The 17015-nt window shown below is 38.0% G+C and overlaps 1 protein-coding gene across 2 annotated transcripts in view; it reads right to left on the bottom strand.

Annotated features, from left to right (window-relative positions):
* Positions 1-17015, bottom strand: part of scaf6 (SR-related CTD associated factor 6) — a 172624-nt gene that overhangs the window by 112962 nt on the left and 42647 nt on the right. For both annotated transcript variants that reach the window (XM_067135755.2, XM_067135757.2), the window contains exon 4: positions 13100-13335. In XM_067135755.2, coding sequence (XP_066991856.1) covers positions 13100-13335 — 236 coding nt within the window. The remainder of the gene's footprint in view (positions 1-13099; positions 13336-17015) is intronic.

The following is a 17015-nucleotide window of genomic DNA, read 5'->3' as shown; positions in this document are numbered from 1 at the left end:
TGGCTGAGGTTTCAGGTGAACTTCTCATGGTATAAAAAATTGTCAAAACACAGAAGCATCATTGGTACTCTCACAATGTTTGTTAAACTGAAACAAATAACAGTATCGTTCATTTACCTCGATTTAAGTGCAATTTTGTGTACGGAACAGAATTTGTAATTTAAACAGCTCCATATGTATAAAATAAGAAGTATGAGCACTCCGTTCATTGCAGTGGACAGCCACACAGAGACCTAGTATGACAAACTGAGGTATGTGTAACAGGATTTTCATAGCATCATAACTGTGAGGATTTCACCATAATTACATTTAAATCATCCAAACACTCGAGGAATGTATTCCCACATGAACTATTGCTGCAACAACTTTTTCCACTGGCAACAAAACATCACAAATACTTCCAATGTATAAATAACGCATGGTTTGCTCTTAGCAGAACAGTATTCTTTAATCAATGTTAGTGTAGCAAGTGCAGGCAGAAGATGCAACACTTTAATTCTCCTAATTTTCACTGAAAAAATTGTGATATGGCATCTGTAGTATGATTATTTATGCCACAAGAGCATTTAAAGCTCTCCACCAATTTTTGTAAGAAGGCAACTCATGATTTAAGCCAAGCCTATACTTTTTGGGGGACTTTCTAATTGGGGCTTTTATTATCGAAAGAAACATCTGTCTGCAAGTATTGCCTTTTCATAAGAGAGTTACGTTTCACAATAGCCTCTGAAAAATATTTAGGCAGATCAGAAAAGGTATGGAGGAATGTTTCTGGCTTTAATTTCCATTTTTCTCTTAGAATCTCTACTCTTTTACAATTTATCAAGAACCAGCCTAGTTTCACTATTGTCATAAAGATGAATACAAGCAAAAAAAATAATTCCTTTCTAGGGACAGCTTTCTCCATTTTGGAAAAGCATTCCTGTCACAGAAATGTATACTTGAAGGAGGTCAGTCATATTTAAATCCAGGCCCACATACAGGTACGGAACAAGTGAGCATGTTCCAGTACTGTACCTAGTTTTCCCACGTTGGAATCTTCAAGCACAATGTATTTTACTCACTAACAAATGAAGCAATAATGTAATAACTCCACTTCTTACACCTTTTCATACTGAAAATGAATAGCAACAAAAGTCTGGCACCTTGGCTGAATGGTCAGTAATGATCTTTGCTTCAGAGGATCCCTCATTTAATTCTCAGTTAGGTCGGCAATTTTAACTGTAAGTAGTTAAGTCCCCTGGCCTGGGGGCTGGGTGTTTGTGTTCGTCTTAATACACTTCTTTTTTAAAAACAACACACACACTACTAACCACCACAAAAACACGCAATAGTGAATACATCCCCCCATAAGGCAGGATATCCAGCCGTTAAACTGGGCCAAATCCAAATCAAATTCCGATCCCAATACATTGGCAAAAGGATAAGGAAGAAGAACGGAATGAATAGCAACAAAACAATCTTCTCCAAAGCATTGCTTAAAAAAGTGGAGGCACAATTAGACTCCTGTATAGGAGAGTACCAAGCTGGATTTAGGAAGTTAAGGTCATGCATAGAGCAGATTCTCAACCTCAAAACTATCTTTACTTACAAAAACCTCAACACCTTACCCTATGTAGCAATTCTCGTTGACTTCCAGAAGGCCTACGACTCGGTAGACATGCAGTCACTCTTTGAGACGATAACTGAACTGGGACTAGATACAAAGACTTTGAATCTTGTGAAGGCTACTCTAAGTAACACAATTTCCAAACTTAAATTCAGAGGAATATTACAAAAAGCTTCGAGATCAGAACAGGTAATAGACAAGGAGATGGTTTGCCTCCCATCCCTTTTAACTGTCTGCTGGAGAAGGTCATTCGGGAATGGACAGGTACACTATCTGACAGCTTTAGATTAAAAATCGGCTACAAAAAAGACAAGTTAACAGTTGCTTGCTTTGCCTTCGCAGATGACCTCACACTCTTAGCTTCAGGTATGGAAGAAGCTATGTACTAGCTATCCTCCCTCGAACACATAGCAGCTAAAGTAGGACTGAAGATCGCTGTCAACAAAACAGAGTTTCTGAGCAACATCAGAGAAGCAGCCAACTTCATTTCTTAGGAGGACAAAATAATACGAAAGGCCAACTCATTCAAAGATCTTGGAGAATGGATAACCCCAAATATCAATGAGGACCTTGCAATGAAGAGTAGATGCACCAAATTAGAAAGAGCTTATCATCTTTGTAAGAACATATCGTAGTTGCCAGGACAAAACCTCCTATGTGATAACATTTTAGGAGATATACTGACCCGCAGCACATGCATTATGAAGAGCAAGAAGGCTTCATCATATTCACACAATATTGCACCTTAGATGATAGAACCTTACAGGCCAAAGTTCTAAGCTAAAATATTTCACATAGGAGGTTTTGTCCCGGCAGCGACGATATGCAAGTCTAAATCCCTCTCCTTGAATTTTAAACTTTGACACTACAATACCGTAGTAAGACCACCTGTACTGTATGCTTCAGAATGCCTAAACACGACCCGGAAAGGACAAGTCAGAAAACTGGAACTGAAAGAGCGGAAAATCATCAGAAGGATTATGGGTCCCATTAAAGAAGGAGATGGGTACAGAATCAGACACAAGGAACTGTACAGCAAAATAGAGAGCATTACAACAGCTATGAGGAAGAGAAGACTAATGTTTGAGGCATTATTACGCAAAAGAAACATTAATTATGTAATATAATTTGGACTATCAACTGTCTACGCGACACTTGTTAAATTGTGTGCACTATCCGCACAAGTAACATTTTGTGAATTAGGCATTTTACTGTTGGACTCTGCTTTACTGACAAAGTGCTGATGTGATGAGCGGTAATACTGCCATTATCTATTTGAAACTGGAATTCAACACTATGTGACCAAGTGGATGATAATACTACTCATTTTATGTATGGCTATTGGGACATGACAGCGCGTAACGTTCCTGCAAGTTATATCTAGTGTGTTTGATCGTACTGTGGACAACAACATGTACTCTTGCGCTATCTATGTGCGTGCTTTGCTATCGCAAGGTGTGTTGTGACGGAGCCCACCAGGGCGTGCTGCGAGGCTGGACAGTGTCGCTCCTTGTGGCCTTGATCTGAGTGTTTCTGTCGACTGGTTGGCTTCAATGAAAGTGGACGTTGACTGCTAATAATGGAGTTGTTACTGACACAAAAACTATGATTCTACCTTCGGGTATTGGCTAAGGACGTATAACTACCCCAGCAGGGGAATGTATTTGTCTTAATGTTCTTCTATTATATTAGAATAGTCGTGTGGTGTAGTATGTAAGTTTATTATATAATTACTAGCGAGTGTATTAGTGTTGGTTCGAAACACGTCGGTTACTCAGTCATATGACCTCCCTGTAAGTACGCTGCTCTAATTTATTTGTGTTAATGTTGTTTTCTTGGGGTGTGTCATTTATGTTATAGGTTGTTTTTAACTATGATTTGAATTTTATTTAAGTTTGGTGTGATGGTGTTCTAGTTTCAAGTGAGCGTCCTGTGTAGCTGCGAAGGTCATTATTGTCTGCGTAACTTTTGAAATTCGCACTTGCATTTATTTAAATTGTTTTCCCTGGTATTCTTTGTTTACCTGCGTATATGTGTAAGTTTTCTGTGTTATTTCCTGGATGCGTGTGCAGTTACTATTTTAAAATTTCGTATGTACCGCTAATGTTGCTGTATTCGTGTTTGCTCCCGTGCTTGGTGTTGTGATTCTCTGTTTGGTTTTTGGGCATCCTTTCATGTGTTTTGGCCTCCCTTGTCCATGTTTCGAGCTAATGCTATGCTGTACTGATTTTTCAAATTAAAAAAAAAAATTATTATTATCATTATTATTATTATTATTGATCTTATAAATTTTTATTTCTCATGGATACCTATTTCTTGGATTGGGTTGGAATTCCTTTTTATTTTTATTGCAGGTATTTAAGGTGATATTTACTTAATTAGGTGTGTAATCCTGTGTAATATTAACATCATTTTTCAACAATGCCCTCTAACGTATGCTGGTTTAAGTCAAGGGTCTTGGGCAGCCCTAGCGCGAGATGTTTGGGGTCTGGCCTTATCTCATCTCTCATTGTTGTTTATCTCTTGTGCTTGGCAGTTATGTAACCCATTATTATTGCATCTGGTATCGGCCGAGATGTAGTGCTCCGTGTGGATGACAATGAATTGTTTTTCTTCTCATGTCATATTTGTTTTACGGTCTTGGTGTTGTGAAGTTAACTGGCTCTTTCTATTTTAATACGTTTTGTGCGTCTTATTTATCGCCCTAGCCTTCTATTGCTTCTGCGATTTTAAAATTATTTTTATTTGGGCTATTCTCCTTATTCTGTGGGATCTTGTGTGATGACATTATGTTGAGATTTGTGTTCCCTTGTGTTTTAACGTGATGTGTCAGGTGACCTTATTTATGTGGGTATTGTGGGGACTTAACCTCCGCTGGGTGCTGTCAGAGGCCCTTGATTTGCCATACAACCCATTTTTCCTGTGTTAATCTTAAATTTTATTACATATTTTTGAAAATATCTACATGAATGATGGTGCACCAGGGTAGCTTGGGGAATGAAATGAATTTATTTACTTCAGAATTAACCTTATTTACATGTAGATTATTTATTTAATGAAAATTTATTATACTTCCTATTACTTTATTATTTTTCAGAATTTTTTTTTCTTTTCATAATTTAGTGTAATGTAAATTATTATTTACTAATTATATTTTTATTTTATTTTTTGGAAATATTGGTGTCATTTTGATGCTGCTTTGCCTCGTAGTTCCTTGATCCCCTCCTCTATCCTTCCATTATGGGTTGGTTCCAGCACTCTTTCTTGTTTTGTTGTGTTATTATCTGATTTGTTATGAATTATTGCTCATTTAATATTTATCTTGTGTGCACACGTCCCTATGACGCACGTCATTTAGTTAGATTGTTAGGGGCGTTGCATGTTCTATAGTCACACAGTCAGGGTGGACAGCCAGAGACTTACTTCAAGGATCTTCAACACTGTATCTAGAGGGAAAGCAACAAATGCCAAATGGATGAATTTAGTTCGGAACAACCTACAATACATAAACACTGATCACACTGACATTTACAACCAAGATAACTTCAGAAAGTTAATCAAGACATCTGACTCTCTCCAGTCAGTAGCAGCTAAATCACTGAGTCCAGGAGTAGGAGTGAAATGGACTCAAGAAAGAAAAGACATCCATAGCACTAGAATGAAGGAATATTGGGCTAAGAAGAAAAAAAGCTTCCCAGAGTTAAGAACCACGTGATCCATTGTAGGCCTAAACGAAGAAGAAGAAGAAGAAGAAGAAGAAGGAGAAGAAAAAGAAGAAGAAAAAGAAGAAGAACTTGATATAATGGTGATGGCTGGCTAATGGCAATACTAAAATACTGTTGTCTCGGGCGATTCTTCAGTTGGCTTATGGGTAGAAGCAGAAGAGCTCACAGTTCTTTTATACATTACGACGGATCCGAGTTAAATGTCATTGTTGGTCTCCGGCTTAAATTCGCCCGTTCTTGCATCAATGCAGTACTGACCCAATCGACAAAACAGGTATTGCACAGAAATATTCCAGTTTTAAGCAGCTATTAACAGCTACTTCTGCTGTTGTCTATACCGAACACGGGCTTCTGAAACCTCAAACTGTCTTACTCCAATGCTACACCGTAAGGGGGTTACCCTGCTCGACTCTTGCTGACTTAAGCACTGACGTCTCCTCCCAGCTCTACCAACTACTACTACTCCTGTGCTCTGTGGAGGGCCACCGTATATAATTATACAGTATATAAGATGGATCCGCATGTCTTGGTTCCCATACAGAATTGTGCAAACTTTAAAACCAGCCATATAACTGTTATACTTATTAGCCATCTCCCACAGATCAGTCATTTTTGTCAGAGAACACAATGGCAAACACACTCAAGAAACAACACTAACAGTCAAACAACAATGTAAGGGGTCAGCGCCTGATCACAAACACATTTTCTTTAATCATATTTTTTTTAGTACTAGGAAAGTTGTATTTTATAATTTACTAGCTATTGTACCCAATGCTGACAGTACAATTACTCAGCATGTACATGATTACATTTTTAAATATATGTATTTTTTAACCATTTGTTTTACGACGTACCGACACAGATAGGTCTTATGGCAACAATGGGATGGACAGGAAGGGAAGGAAGGGTGGGAAGGAAGTGCCCGTGGCCTTAATTAAGGTACAGCCGCAGCATTTGAAGGGTGTGAAAATCGGAAATCATGGAAAACCATCTTCAGGGTTGCCAACAATGGGGTTCAAATCTCCCCAAATTCAAGCTCACAGCTGAGTGACACTAACCACATGGCTAACTCACTCTGTGATTACATTTTCGTCGACCATTTAATGAGCATTTTACAAAGAACTGGAGCTTTGAAATATCTGGATATTGGTCGTCTTCAAGTTTCGAGTTACGCTGTTGTGAGTACGCCGTCTAACCTACTACAGACACACCAACATTATATGTGTAACATTTGTAGTAGCTCATAATAAAATCCATCCATCTGTCCATCGCAAACACGTCTTATACATCGTTCACTGCTTAAGGCAATATACAGTGAAAGCCATTTCTTTTCTGTTGAAACTAATTTAGGTTTCTGTTTTTTATTAAGTTACATCTTTTCGTGTATAATCTGTTATTAAAAGTTCTCTTTTTTTTTTGGTATGTTCTTAGTTGTCCTGAATTAGTTTCAACAGACTGAAAAACCTCACAATTACAGATTTAGACAATCATAATGTCTCCTATAAAGGTAATGGCATATATACATGGTACTTGCTATAAAATCACGCTTCATTAAATTAACATGCATTTAGATAACATTCCAACAAAAAAAGTCGTTATGATATGCCTCTACGTATCTCACAATACTTACCTAGTAGTTATGATGGCTGTAGTAAATAACTTGTGATATCTTCCAAGTGCCTAGTAATATTTCAATCTGATGAAAACAAAATATTTCTTGACATTAAACCAACTGTAAGTGTTTCACATCTTTCAGAATACACAATTGTTGAATTTATTGGAGATTTGGAATCAAATATAATGTGGTGATGTTATAATGGACATATCAGCGTATTAGATTTCTTTGTGTTCAGACTTTGTCCCTTCCATACAAATTGCACATTCTGGTGTAAAAAACCAAGTATCAAGTTAATATTAAAATAATACATACAGATGTACATACAAAGCATTTAAAACATGGCCGGGATGATCTTCATACAGTTAGTTTAAGGTACAGCCCCATATGACTGGTGTGAAAATGGGAAACCACGGAAAACCATCTTCAGGGCTGCCGACAGCGAGGTTTGAACCAACTATCTCCCGGATGCGAGCTCATGGCAACCTGAAGTGCCAAGTTGGGAGGCACACTCTGTGCCTTGGGCGTTTCCATCCGGCACCACTGGACGGTGTCTCACCCATCTGCTTATCTGGTGCAAGATACCACTGAACTGCAAATTACATAGCTACCTGGGTTGGACTGAAATTGAATGGAGGCTGGCGGCAAACGGCCGTGTCGGCAGCCACATCATCAGCGAGAACCTGTGGCCCAGCTGTGCTGTGACTGGTGTGGAAAAGTGGTGCAAAATGCTTAGTCCATAACTCGCCTAAAAGGAGGCTTTGAACGCTGTTTGGCAACAAAGTGAGAAGGTTTTGGATTAATAACTATTGGCAGAAAGAAAGAGTGTACATCCTTTGGTGGACAGAGTACAAATTGTCTAAACAATTGTAAAAGGTTCAGAAGGCGTTTTGAAGTGTAATGTGACTATCCATGTAGATTTTTGTGATGTTTATTGAATAAGTGGATCTATGAACACCTTTATTATTTTTGAAAATTGTTGGTAAAACGTAAACTCAAGGCTACTAAAAGGACCTGTGGTGTGCTGACAGTTTGTTTTGTTTGTTGTCAGAAAGTCTACTTCAAGAAATCATGATTGTTAGGGTCATGTATCTTTCCTATCTATAATATGTGTGAACGTTTTATAAATTGATCGCTTTCTCCCCAGTAAAATTATGTTTCGGGGGGAGGAAGATGTCACAGGTATAGAATGTATTGGAAAGTGGAAAGTGTTTATTGAAGACTTTATTTGTAAACCTTCCGTAGTACTTACTGTATGATCTAAAGTGTGGTAATATGTTTTATTGGTAACGACCTAACCTGTACAGTGTAATATTTGATAACATAGGGTATTTGTAAATAATAGAATTCGGTTCTGTATTTACTGGAAGTATCCAGAAAAATTGTTACATGAATTTTTGAACAGGGTGTGTTGCCTCTTGTTGGTTATGTATTCTAGAATGTATTTTCTGACTATTCTGGAAATGGAAGATTCCCGAACGTGCGTTTTCGAGAATGTATGTTAAAGTTCGCAACTGAAAGGAGGAGTTGTGATTGGAATCTGGGTGGCGATAGGCGGACTCGTGCATTCTGATTGGCTACTCCATGGCCAGGGTTTACCTTTATAAAGAGAGCGAGGCAGCATTTCGTGGTCTGACTAGTCTGTTCTTGGTCTGTCTGAAGTTTTACGTCGTCAGCGACGCCTCGCTACCGGGATGGGCCACCTTCGGGTAAGCACTCTTGATTTCCGTTCTAGCCTAAAATTTCCGTAATGTTCCCTTGCTATTTCGTATAGGAGTCTGCCCTAACCTCACCTAGATTCACCACTCAATTATTTCAGATGCCTTAGCTTTTCAGCTGGGATTGTCTGTTTGTTTTCGAGGCATTCCCCGTTCCTTGTTTCGATAAATATGTAAAGTGTAGTTTAATATAATTACCTTGGGGTTTTGTCTCTGGTAGTTCAGTGTCACTTGATGTATGTCAGAGTTTTGAAAAGTACATTTAACTTCACTGTAGATGGTAATAGGGTATTATATTTCTTTTAGGCCCGGTTGTATAAAACTTTTGATCTGAGTTTAAAGAGGAAAAATGGCTGCCAGTCAAGTTGAACTTCGATTTTCCGTTGTATAAACGCTAACCTAAGATCATCTCGTCTTGATCTAAGTTCAGATTTGACTGCCGAATATTCGTCGGTTAATCTCCTTGAACTTAGATCATTATCATTCATATTAAACATTGAACTAGACCTGAAGACTTGAAAAGTGTTTCCTTGTATCGTATATGCGTAAGAATACCGTACCTTAATAATATCGAGGTGCGTTATAAATATATTGAATGCTAGTAGTTAAATAATATTGCTAAAGATCGCTCGATTTTTTCAGAAGTGAGGTTATGTGAATATCATATAAACAATAGCCTACTGCTATACCAACATGTTGTTACTTAGGTTTCTATTATGTTTCCAGTTTACAAAACAAAGCATATATATATTTTCTTTAGCAGAGATGTCAGATTATTCCGATTTTCGTCTGATGAAGAAGAGTTGATTTTACGAGCTCCTCGCGTCTTTCGGCACAGACGGAATCCGATTATTGAATTGTGTGAAATGTTCAAAATAAGATTTCGTTTATCGAAAGATGTTGTGGAACGACTGGAACTAAAGTTAAGGGACACACTACAAAAACCTAGTCAAATAAATTATCCCCTGTCACCCATGTGTATGTTCCTAACAACTCTTAGGTTTTATGCTACAGTAAGTTTTCAAATGGTTGTTGGAGAGCTCTTTAACATTGACAAGTCAACGGCTTTCTCTTTCAACTTTGATGTCACCATATAGGTTCTTTTATTTTCTATTATATGTTTGTACCTTGATAGTACAATATCCACCAGATCGCCCTTTTCTTTCTGTGTGAAGTTCCTTCCATGTTTACTTCGCTAGATTACAATATTATCTTCTTCTCCTTCTTCGACAGTCACGGCAATTTCGTATTTCATTTGTTGACAGTCACGGCCAGGTCAATCCCACTATTTAAGTATTATCCAATGGGCCGAGCTATTTCGTATTTCATTTGTTTTGCGGTGTTGCCACGTCCAATTTTTTGAACTCCGGTTACATTTGAACTACACATGTGTAAACCGAGTTCAGTTTTATACAACGCGATGATGTCGTAATCTCAGTTCATTTTCAGAACTAAGTTCTTAATTGATCTCCAGTCAGATGTCTTTATACAACCGGGCCTTAACCTACTAAATTTTCATTGTACATCTGGATTTGTAACTAGAAGTATAGTTTGTTAAATCTTTGAACTTGTAGGAAACTATTAGCAAAGAACTTCTAAGTTGTGTGTATCACAGAACATTTAATTCGTAAGTTGTGTGTCGGTACCTTTCGCATGGCGGAATTTGTTCGGAATGTATTTGTAAAATCCATTTGTAAATAATACGTTTCAAAATTAAGGATCACGGTAGATTATTTCTGAATCTGCGCTTTGGTAGGTTCCCAGACTCTTCCACCTTCCTAGTTTATTGCCAGCTAGTTGGCCCTACTGATATTTACTAAGTTGTTATCGGGGAAGATCCGCGTAGTTTCTGCTGTTGTTTCACTGAGTGTGTAGTAGTTTTTGGTACTGTGTAATTGCACTTAATTTCCTTCCTTTACTGTGTTTAGTTTTTGTTTAGTGTAACCCCTGTAGTAAAGGTTACAGATTTCTTGGTGTTCAGACTTTGTCCCTTCCATACAAATTGCACGTTCTGGTGTAAAAAACCAAGTATCAAGTTAATATTAAAATAATACATACAGATTTACATACAAAGCATTTAAAACATGACCGGGATGATCTTCATACAGTTAGTTTAAGGTACAGCTCCATTTGACTGGTGTGAAAATGGGAAACCATGGAAAACCATCTTCAGGGCTGCCGACAGCGAGGTTTGAACCCACTATCTCCCGGATGCGAGCTCACAGTTGCGCGTCCCTAACTGCTCAGCCAACTCACCCGGTCAAACAACTCTTGAACTTACACATCGTCTCAAACAACCAACAAGGCTAGTCACCTCTCTATCAACACTAGGGTCTTCGACACACATCACATTGCGAATTCTCCCACATCTAAGGCTTTATTGAACACCCTATTTGTTGAATCTACGCAAGACAGCTCATGACTACAATCTACTACAAATATTATTCCATGAAAGAGACACAACACTTCTACACACTGATGCTTCAAGCGTCTTTTGACCTTATTACGCAACTACTTGGAGTCAACAACTCTACTGTAATTCTACGTACCTGATTCTCATTCAACAACGTTCGAAGATTTATTTTTCAATATTTTAATTAATCCACGCTTCATTAATATTAAAAAATTTGAACAATCAAATTGTATGTTGGATCATTGTGACTATGCCTCATTCATTTTATTACAAGTTGTCCATTTCATGACCGTATCGATGAGTATAATCAAGAAGTTAGTATAAATAACCACCTAATCGATACTTTATTCTTGCCTCAGGCAAAATTGAATATATATTAGCACTTACAGGACATGTTTCGACCACTTAGTGGTCCTCTTCAGCTGTATAAAGAAAGAATTGAGAAGGAAAAACATTAGGACAATAAGCACAAATAATAAAAGTTCTTTGGAGATTCCTTTGCTAAAAAATGGAGGTCATCATAACAGGACATCTTGCCTCTCGTTCTTGTTTGAAAAAGATGTTTATTCTGCGCTGTCTAGAGGGTCTGTCTTTGAGCGCGACCTGGTGAAGTAACGATGTGACACAGTCTGACAGTACATGCAAAGCTCTGGAGAGAAGGGAAGTAGAGTTTAGTCGTCATCTAAAATATCATGTGAGGGAGGAGGGAGATTGGGCTGTGCTTCTGCAATGTCGTGTTTGATTATATCTCTTGTTCGTCTTGCCTGTTTTATGTCTACCCATTCCAAGTATTTACTAATATTCTCGTATGAGAATTTTTTTGCTCGTTGTTTTCGTTAAGATTCTCTTCACCGTTTTCTAATGAACAACCTGGAAAACATCCACATCGTTCTTAATAAATTTCTGTGCTGCCAGGAAGAAATTCAGTCAAGAGCATAATCTAACTTAAATGGTCATAACATCGGTAATTATTAAGCTAGAGGAGTATTTTTGTTATCATTACAAACTGCACAGTCGGACTGTCAATTAGCATTATTGTTACCTTAGATAATTTAAAATACTAACAAGCAAAGATACACACACATATATACAGTATGTATATAAATCCTACAAAAATACTTGTAGATTTCAAAATCAAGTTTTGATTAGGGCCTACTAAAAAAGTTAGGTACAACAAAAATTCTGATATATAAATAATAATGACCATTATATTATCTTTCAGAGTACTGAGATAAAATACAATATATTTCAAATTGCAGAAATGGTAAGTGTTTTTCATTGCGACTAAAAAAAAATGTCTTTCCATTATCACAGTTTGCTCAGCTTCTTCTTCCACCTATACCTCTGAGACTGCTCCCATCGTCTTCCTAGTTCCTACCCTTGGCTTGTACATTATTTGACCTATCCGAGTTTCTTATATCAATCTGAAATTGAGCACCATTTACACCTCAGTTCTGTTCATTTTCACTATTTACTATCATTTTTCACATTACTGTCACTTACTCTAACAAGTACTGGATTCACCATACGAACTACTGTCATCAGTACCACAATCTTAAACAGAAAATAATTCACTCCCCTTTCTTAAAATACTCAAAAACAGTAGCACTGTTGTCCAATACATTTTACTCTACCAACTACTATGTTTGTTTACTAAATATTGAATCATATTGCCTTCCTCATTCCATGGACAGAATAACAAAACAGAAGTTAACTACATCATCAGAACTTCTCTCTGTAACCTCTCTGATATAGGCAGGATAATCTTTTGGGTTTTTGTTGTGTCAAAGGAAAGAAAAAGAAACCCTTTGTTTTGCGGAGACTTTGCTCTGATGTAGTTGTTCTATAAGTTTTGTTGATAGATGGTACTGGTGGTCAGAAATCAAGCTTTTGTCAATTTCATTTATGCTGGCAGTACAGAAACGAAAAGCAGGTCAAAAATATAGACCCCTGACACTCCTAGGTTAAGTTAGCACGGAATATAGGAAAAGAAATATCAGCATTTAGTAAAGAAAAACTTACTTTTTCAAAAGGTACTGTGCTATGACCTGGTCTGCCTTTGGCGAGGTTGAACGCTGAAGAATCCAACCCTTTCCTGATGATATAGAATCTTTAGTGCAAGAATCTATAATAGGCTGCAGCACAGAATCTAATTCAGTAAAACTGATTCCTGCCTCATCTGCTGCAGACTGTAAGTTGTCCTGTTGACCTTTACGCAAGGCATCTTCAATCTGGCCCTGCTGTTGTTGCATCAACACCTAAAAATGTAAACATGATGTCACCACAGTTGACACAAAGAGCTCCAAACATACTACTCAATAACCATCATTCATATTCACAAACTAAATCCTCCTTGAAATGAAATACAACTGTGAATAAAGAAAGTAAATGTCTAGAAGGGGTCAGACAGCTGTGAGCCACAGCCACTAGTTTCTCGACATGCTGGTCGCAGTTTGAATCCCGTCCAATTCTCAAAAAGGTTTTAAAATGAGAAGTCATGTCCTAGGTTTTTGGATGCCACATAAAATGAGAGGTCCCATGGCCACAATCACAATATCAACAGTAATGAAAAACTACAAGCTTGTTTGCTTGCTTAAAAGTTTACGATGCGCTGGGCATTATTCGTACTATCATGATATTCCCCTCGCACACTGTTATTGGAAGTGGAAAAAAAGAAAGGGTCTTTAAAATCTTGGACACTTAACTGAAAATAAAAACCTACAACCTGTTTTCCAGTCATTGACCGGGTCAGGGATGGAATGAATGAAGCAGATATAGGCTATTAGTACGATGGGGTCACAACTTGGACACTTAACGCTAGAACGGCCGAACATTCCTCATACCTATAAAGGCTGCAGGCGGTCATTTTGACCGCTGCCGCTTACTGACATATACCTAGGATCCAGGATCTGGGAAACATGAGAATGTTAAATACTTTATTTTAAAACAACAGTTAACGATTAGGATGTATTGTATACAGATCAATTCATTCTTAAATATTAATAATTGTTCATATTCTCTCACTTCTAACAGGTAACAGTGAAATATTTAGGCGGACTTGCTTTTGAATGCCTTTGTGAAAAATTATGATAAAAATAACAGTCTCTATTTGTTTACAAGCCTATTTAGGCACTTGACAAGCAATTTATGCAAGTTATTACCTTACACGAACATTTTCCACAGACTACTTTGTTGCACGAAGAACATATGTCAGAGGTTTTGTTCTGTTTACAATTGGAGTTCACTTGACATTGTCGTCGCTTACGACGGCACATTGAACCTGAATCTGAGGCTCAGGCTGAAGTGTAAAGAGTTCAATCAACCGGGATCTTGTCTTCAAAAAATCAGATCTTAGTTCTTGTATTACTTCAAGAATATAATCACGTCGAGAGATTCTGTGTCCCGTAACTTCCTTGTAGACTATCCATGAATTTATTGCTGCTACATCAAGTACGTTCTAAAATACATGTAAATACCTTCGGCATCCAGCTCTAGTGGAGTATTTACGCGCCATTTGATCAGCTACATCCATACCATACTTAGTTCCGTTATAAAATTCAGTAGTACTAGGGAGCTTCTTGTTATCTTCACTGACTTGAACGCTTGGGTGTAGAGTGCTTAGCAGAAGCACATTCTTGTTCACTTTTCATTGATATACTGTGAGAGTAGTGTGATCTTTCTTCTGAAGTACGACAGTCTTGTACAGATTCATACGTAGTGCTTTGATTGACACCGGGATTTCCTTCCTCACTCGACTGATTGTTCCAACAATACTAGTTTTCTTCTCTTTCAGTCTCTCAGCCAACTTTACCGATGTAAAGAAGTTTTCAGTGGTCACGCTACGTCCTTTCATGAGGTATGGGTCCATAAGTTTCATGACAACATTTTCAGGCAGTGACTCATTGGCGGGTCGCATTTCGTCTTTCCCAAGATAAGGAAATCCATTGCACACATACTTAGAATCAACGTCTACCAGTAGCCAGAATTTTATGCCAAATTTATCTGGCTTGTTGGCATGTACTGCGTGAACCTGCACCGAGCTTTGCTGGGGAAGAGTTGTTCATCAGCTGTGACATTTGCTCCTGGTTTATAGCACGCATAACAATTCTCAATAAATCTATTCCAAATAGCCGAAGCCAAAGCAAATTTATCTGTCTGCAAAGGAGTGGATCTAGTTTTACGGAGATCAAAGCGCAAATACCTTAGAATTTCTTTGAACCTGTTTCTTGCCATAGTGTTAGTGAAAACAGGGGGACCCCATAAAGAAGACCAGATATGATCTACAGCTAGACTAGTAAGTTTATAAGCTCCACGGGCGTATAACAAAGCAATAAAAGCATCTAATTCTTCCAAAGAAATAGACCAATTATTATCCGTTGTCTGTCTGAATAAACGCCAGGCACTAACCTTGCTGTTAGTCTCTACGTTACGCTTAGCGTGAGAAGTAGGCCCTGCCTCTTTCAGTACATTCTGAGCAGCCATCCTTCCGGGGGGGTCCCACTACTGCCGACAACAGTCCAAATAGTTGTTCTGATCCCCTGGTGCAAATGAAGAAGACTTTACCAGTTCATGACCTTTCCCACCTCGTCTCCTTCTACTTCGAACAGGATGCCTGCTGATAAGAGATCGTCCTCTGCTGCAAGATTGATCACGGCTGGTTGAAGGAGTAACTGCGTCTATCGTAGGTGCGAAGTCCACTGTGTGCATATTTTCATCAGCCGAATCACCATCACTATCCGACATATTATCACACTGTTGAGGTATAAAATCCTCATCGTCACTCATTGCGTCTATAACTGATAATGTATCTTCTTCACCTGATTCGTCTTCTCCTAGCTTTTCAAGTTCTGCTAATAATTGAACAGGAGTAAGTTTTTGCCGTCGAGCCATTATTACGCACTATACGACACGAGGGACAGGCACTAACTCGTCCACTCGCAACCACTGCTAGAGGCATACTATTTAGTTACATCATACGCCCCTATAGCGCCACTTGTAAATATATCACAGGAAGCAAACAGTGAGCAGAATAGAGCTCTCCGTATCAAGGAAGTGAAGCGGTCAAAATGACCGCTTATGGCCTTCCTACGTATAAGGGACAATATCGGTGTTCCCTTATTATCTACGGATGTAATTTTTGGCGTGAATGTACATAACCCTAAAAGATTAAAAGTCACAAAAGAAAAACCTCGTGCGTAAAAAATTACGAGCGTGGAAATACCTTGAAATTCGCTAACGGTCAAAATGACCGCTCTGGCCGTTCTAGTGTTAACTAACAAGTAAAAAGAAGAACATTTCTAACAGGGATTTTTTTTTTTTTTTCCATTACTTGTAGTTATCATCAACATAATCTGTGTATCTTGTCTGCAGATGAGTATCAATGGAATTGCACCCTTCCTTCAACTGACATATGTTTGGCCCCTCTTTAAATCTGCTGTCATTCCAATTTTTCTTTGTCCTCAACCCTCTTTTCCGGTTATCTTCTCCTCTATATTGGTCTGTTGTATACATTTTCATCTCAATATGCAGCCCAACTAGTTTTCCTTTTCCTTATTGCCTTCAATATGCCTCTTTCTCTTTTTTTCATTAACTTTTTTGATAACTTCGTCATTCCTTATCTGTCCATTTCATTTCCTCCACCCCCCATCATGGCCACATTTCAAAAATTTCCAGATACAGTATTTGTATTCTTTCTTTCTTTCTCTGTGTCCACACTTTTGTATTATATAAAATGACACTCCATACAATACATTTAGAAAATGTTTTGCAAAGTGTTAAAGTGACAGTTCTTGCCGTTGTAGTAAATTTATTCATTATCTATTTTGGCCAACTACAGACCACGTAAATAAATCTTCATGATTTCAGTTTTCTTTGGTGGCAGCATTCCTTCATTCCGTTGCAGTAGACATTAAACTACTTCATACCTATATCTCTTGCG

This window comes from Anabrus simplex, chromosome 1 (assembly GCF_040414725.1).
Source record: "Anabrus simplex isolate iqAnaSimp1 chromosome 1, ASM4041472v1, whole genome shotgun sequence".
In the NCBI taxonomy this organism is placed as follows: domain Eukaryota; kingdom Metazoa; phylum Arthropoda; class Insecta; order Orthoptera; family Tettigoniidae; genus Anabrus; species Anabrus simplex.
Note: the sequence above shows the minus strand (reverse complement) of the source record. Positions and strands in the feature narration are given on the sequence as shown.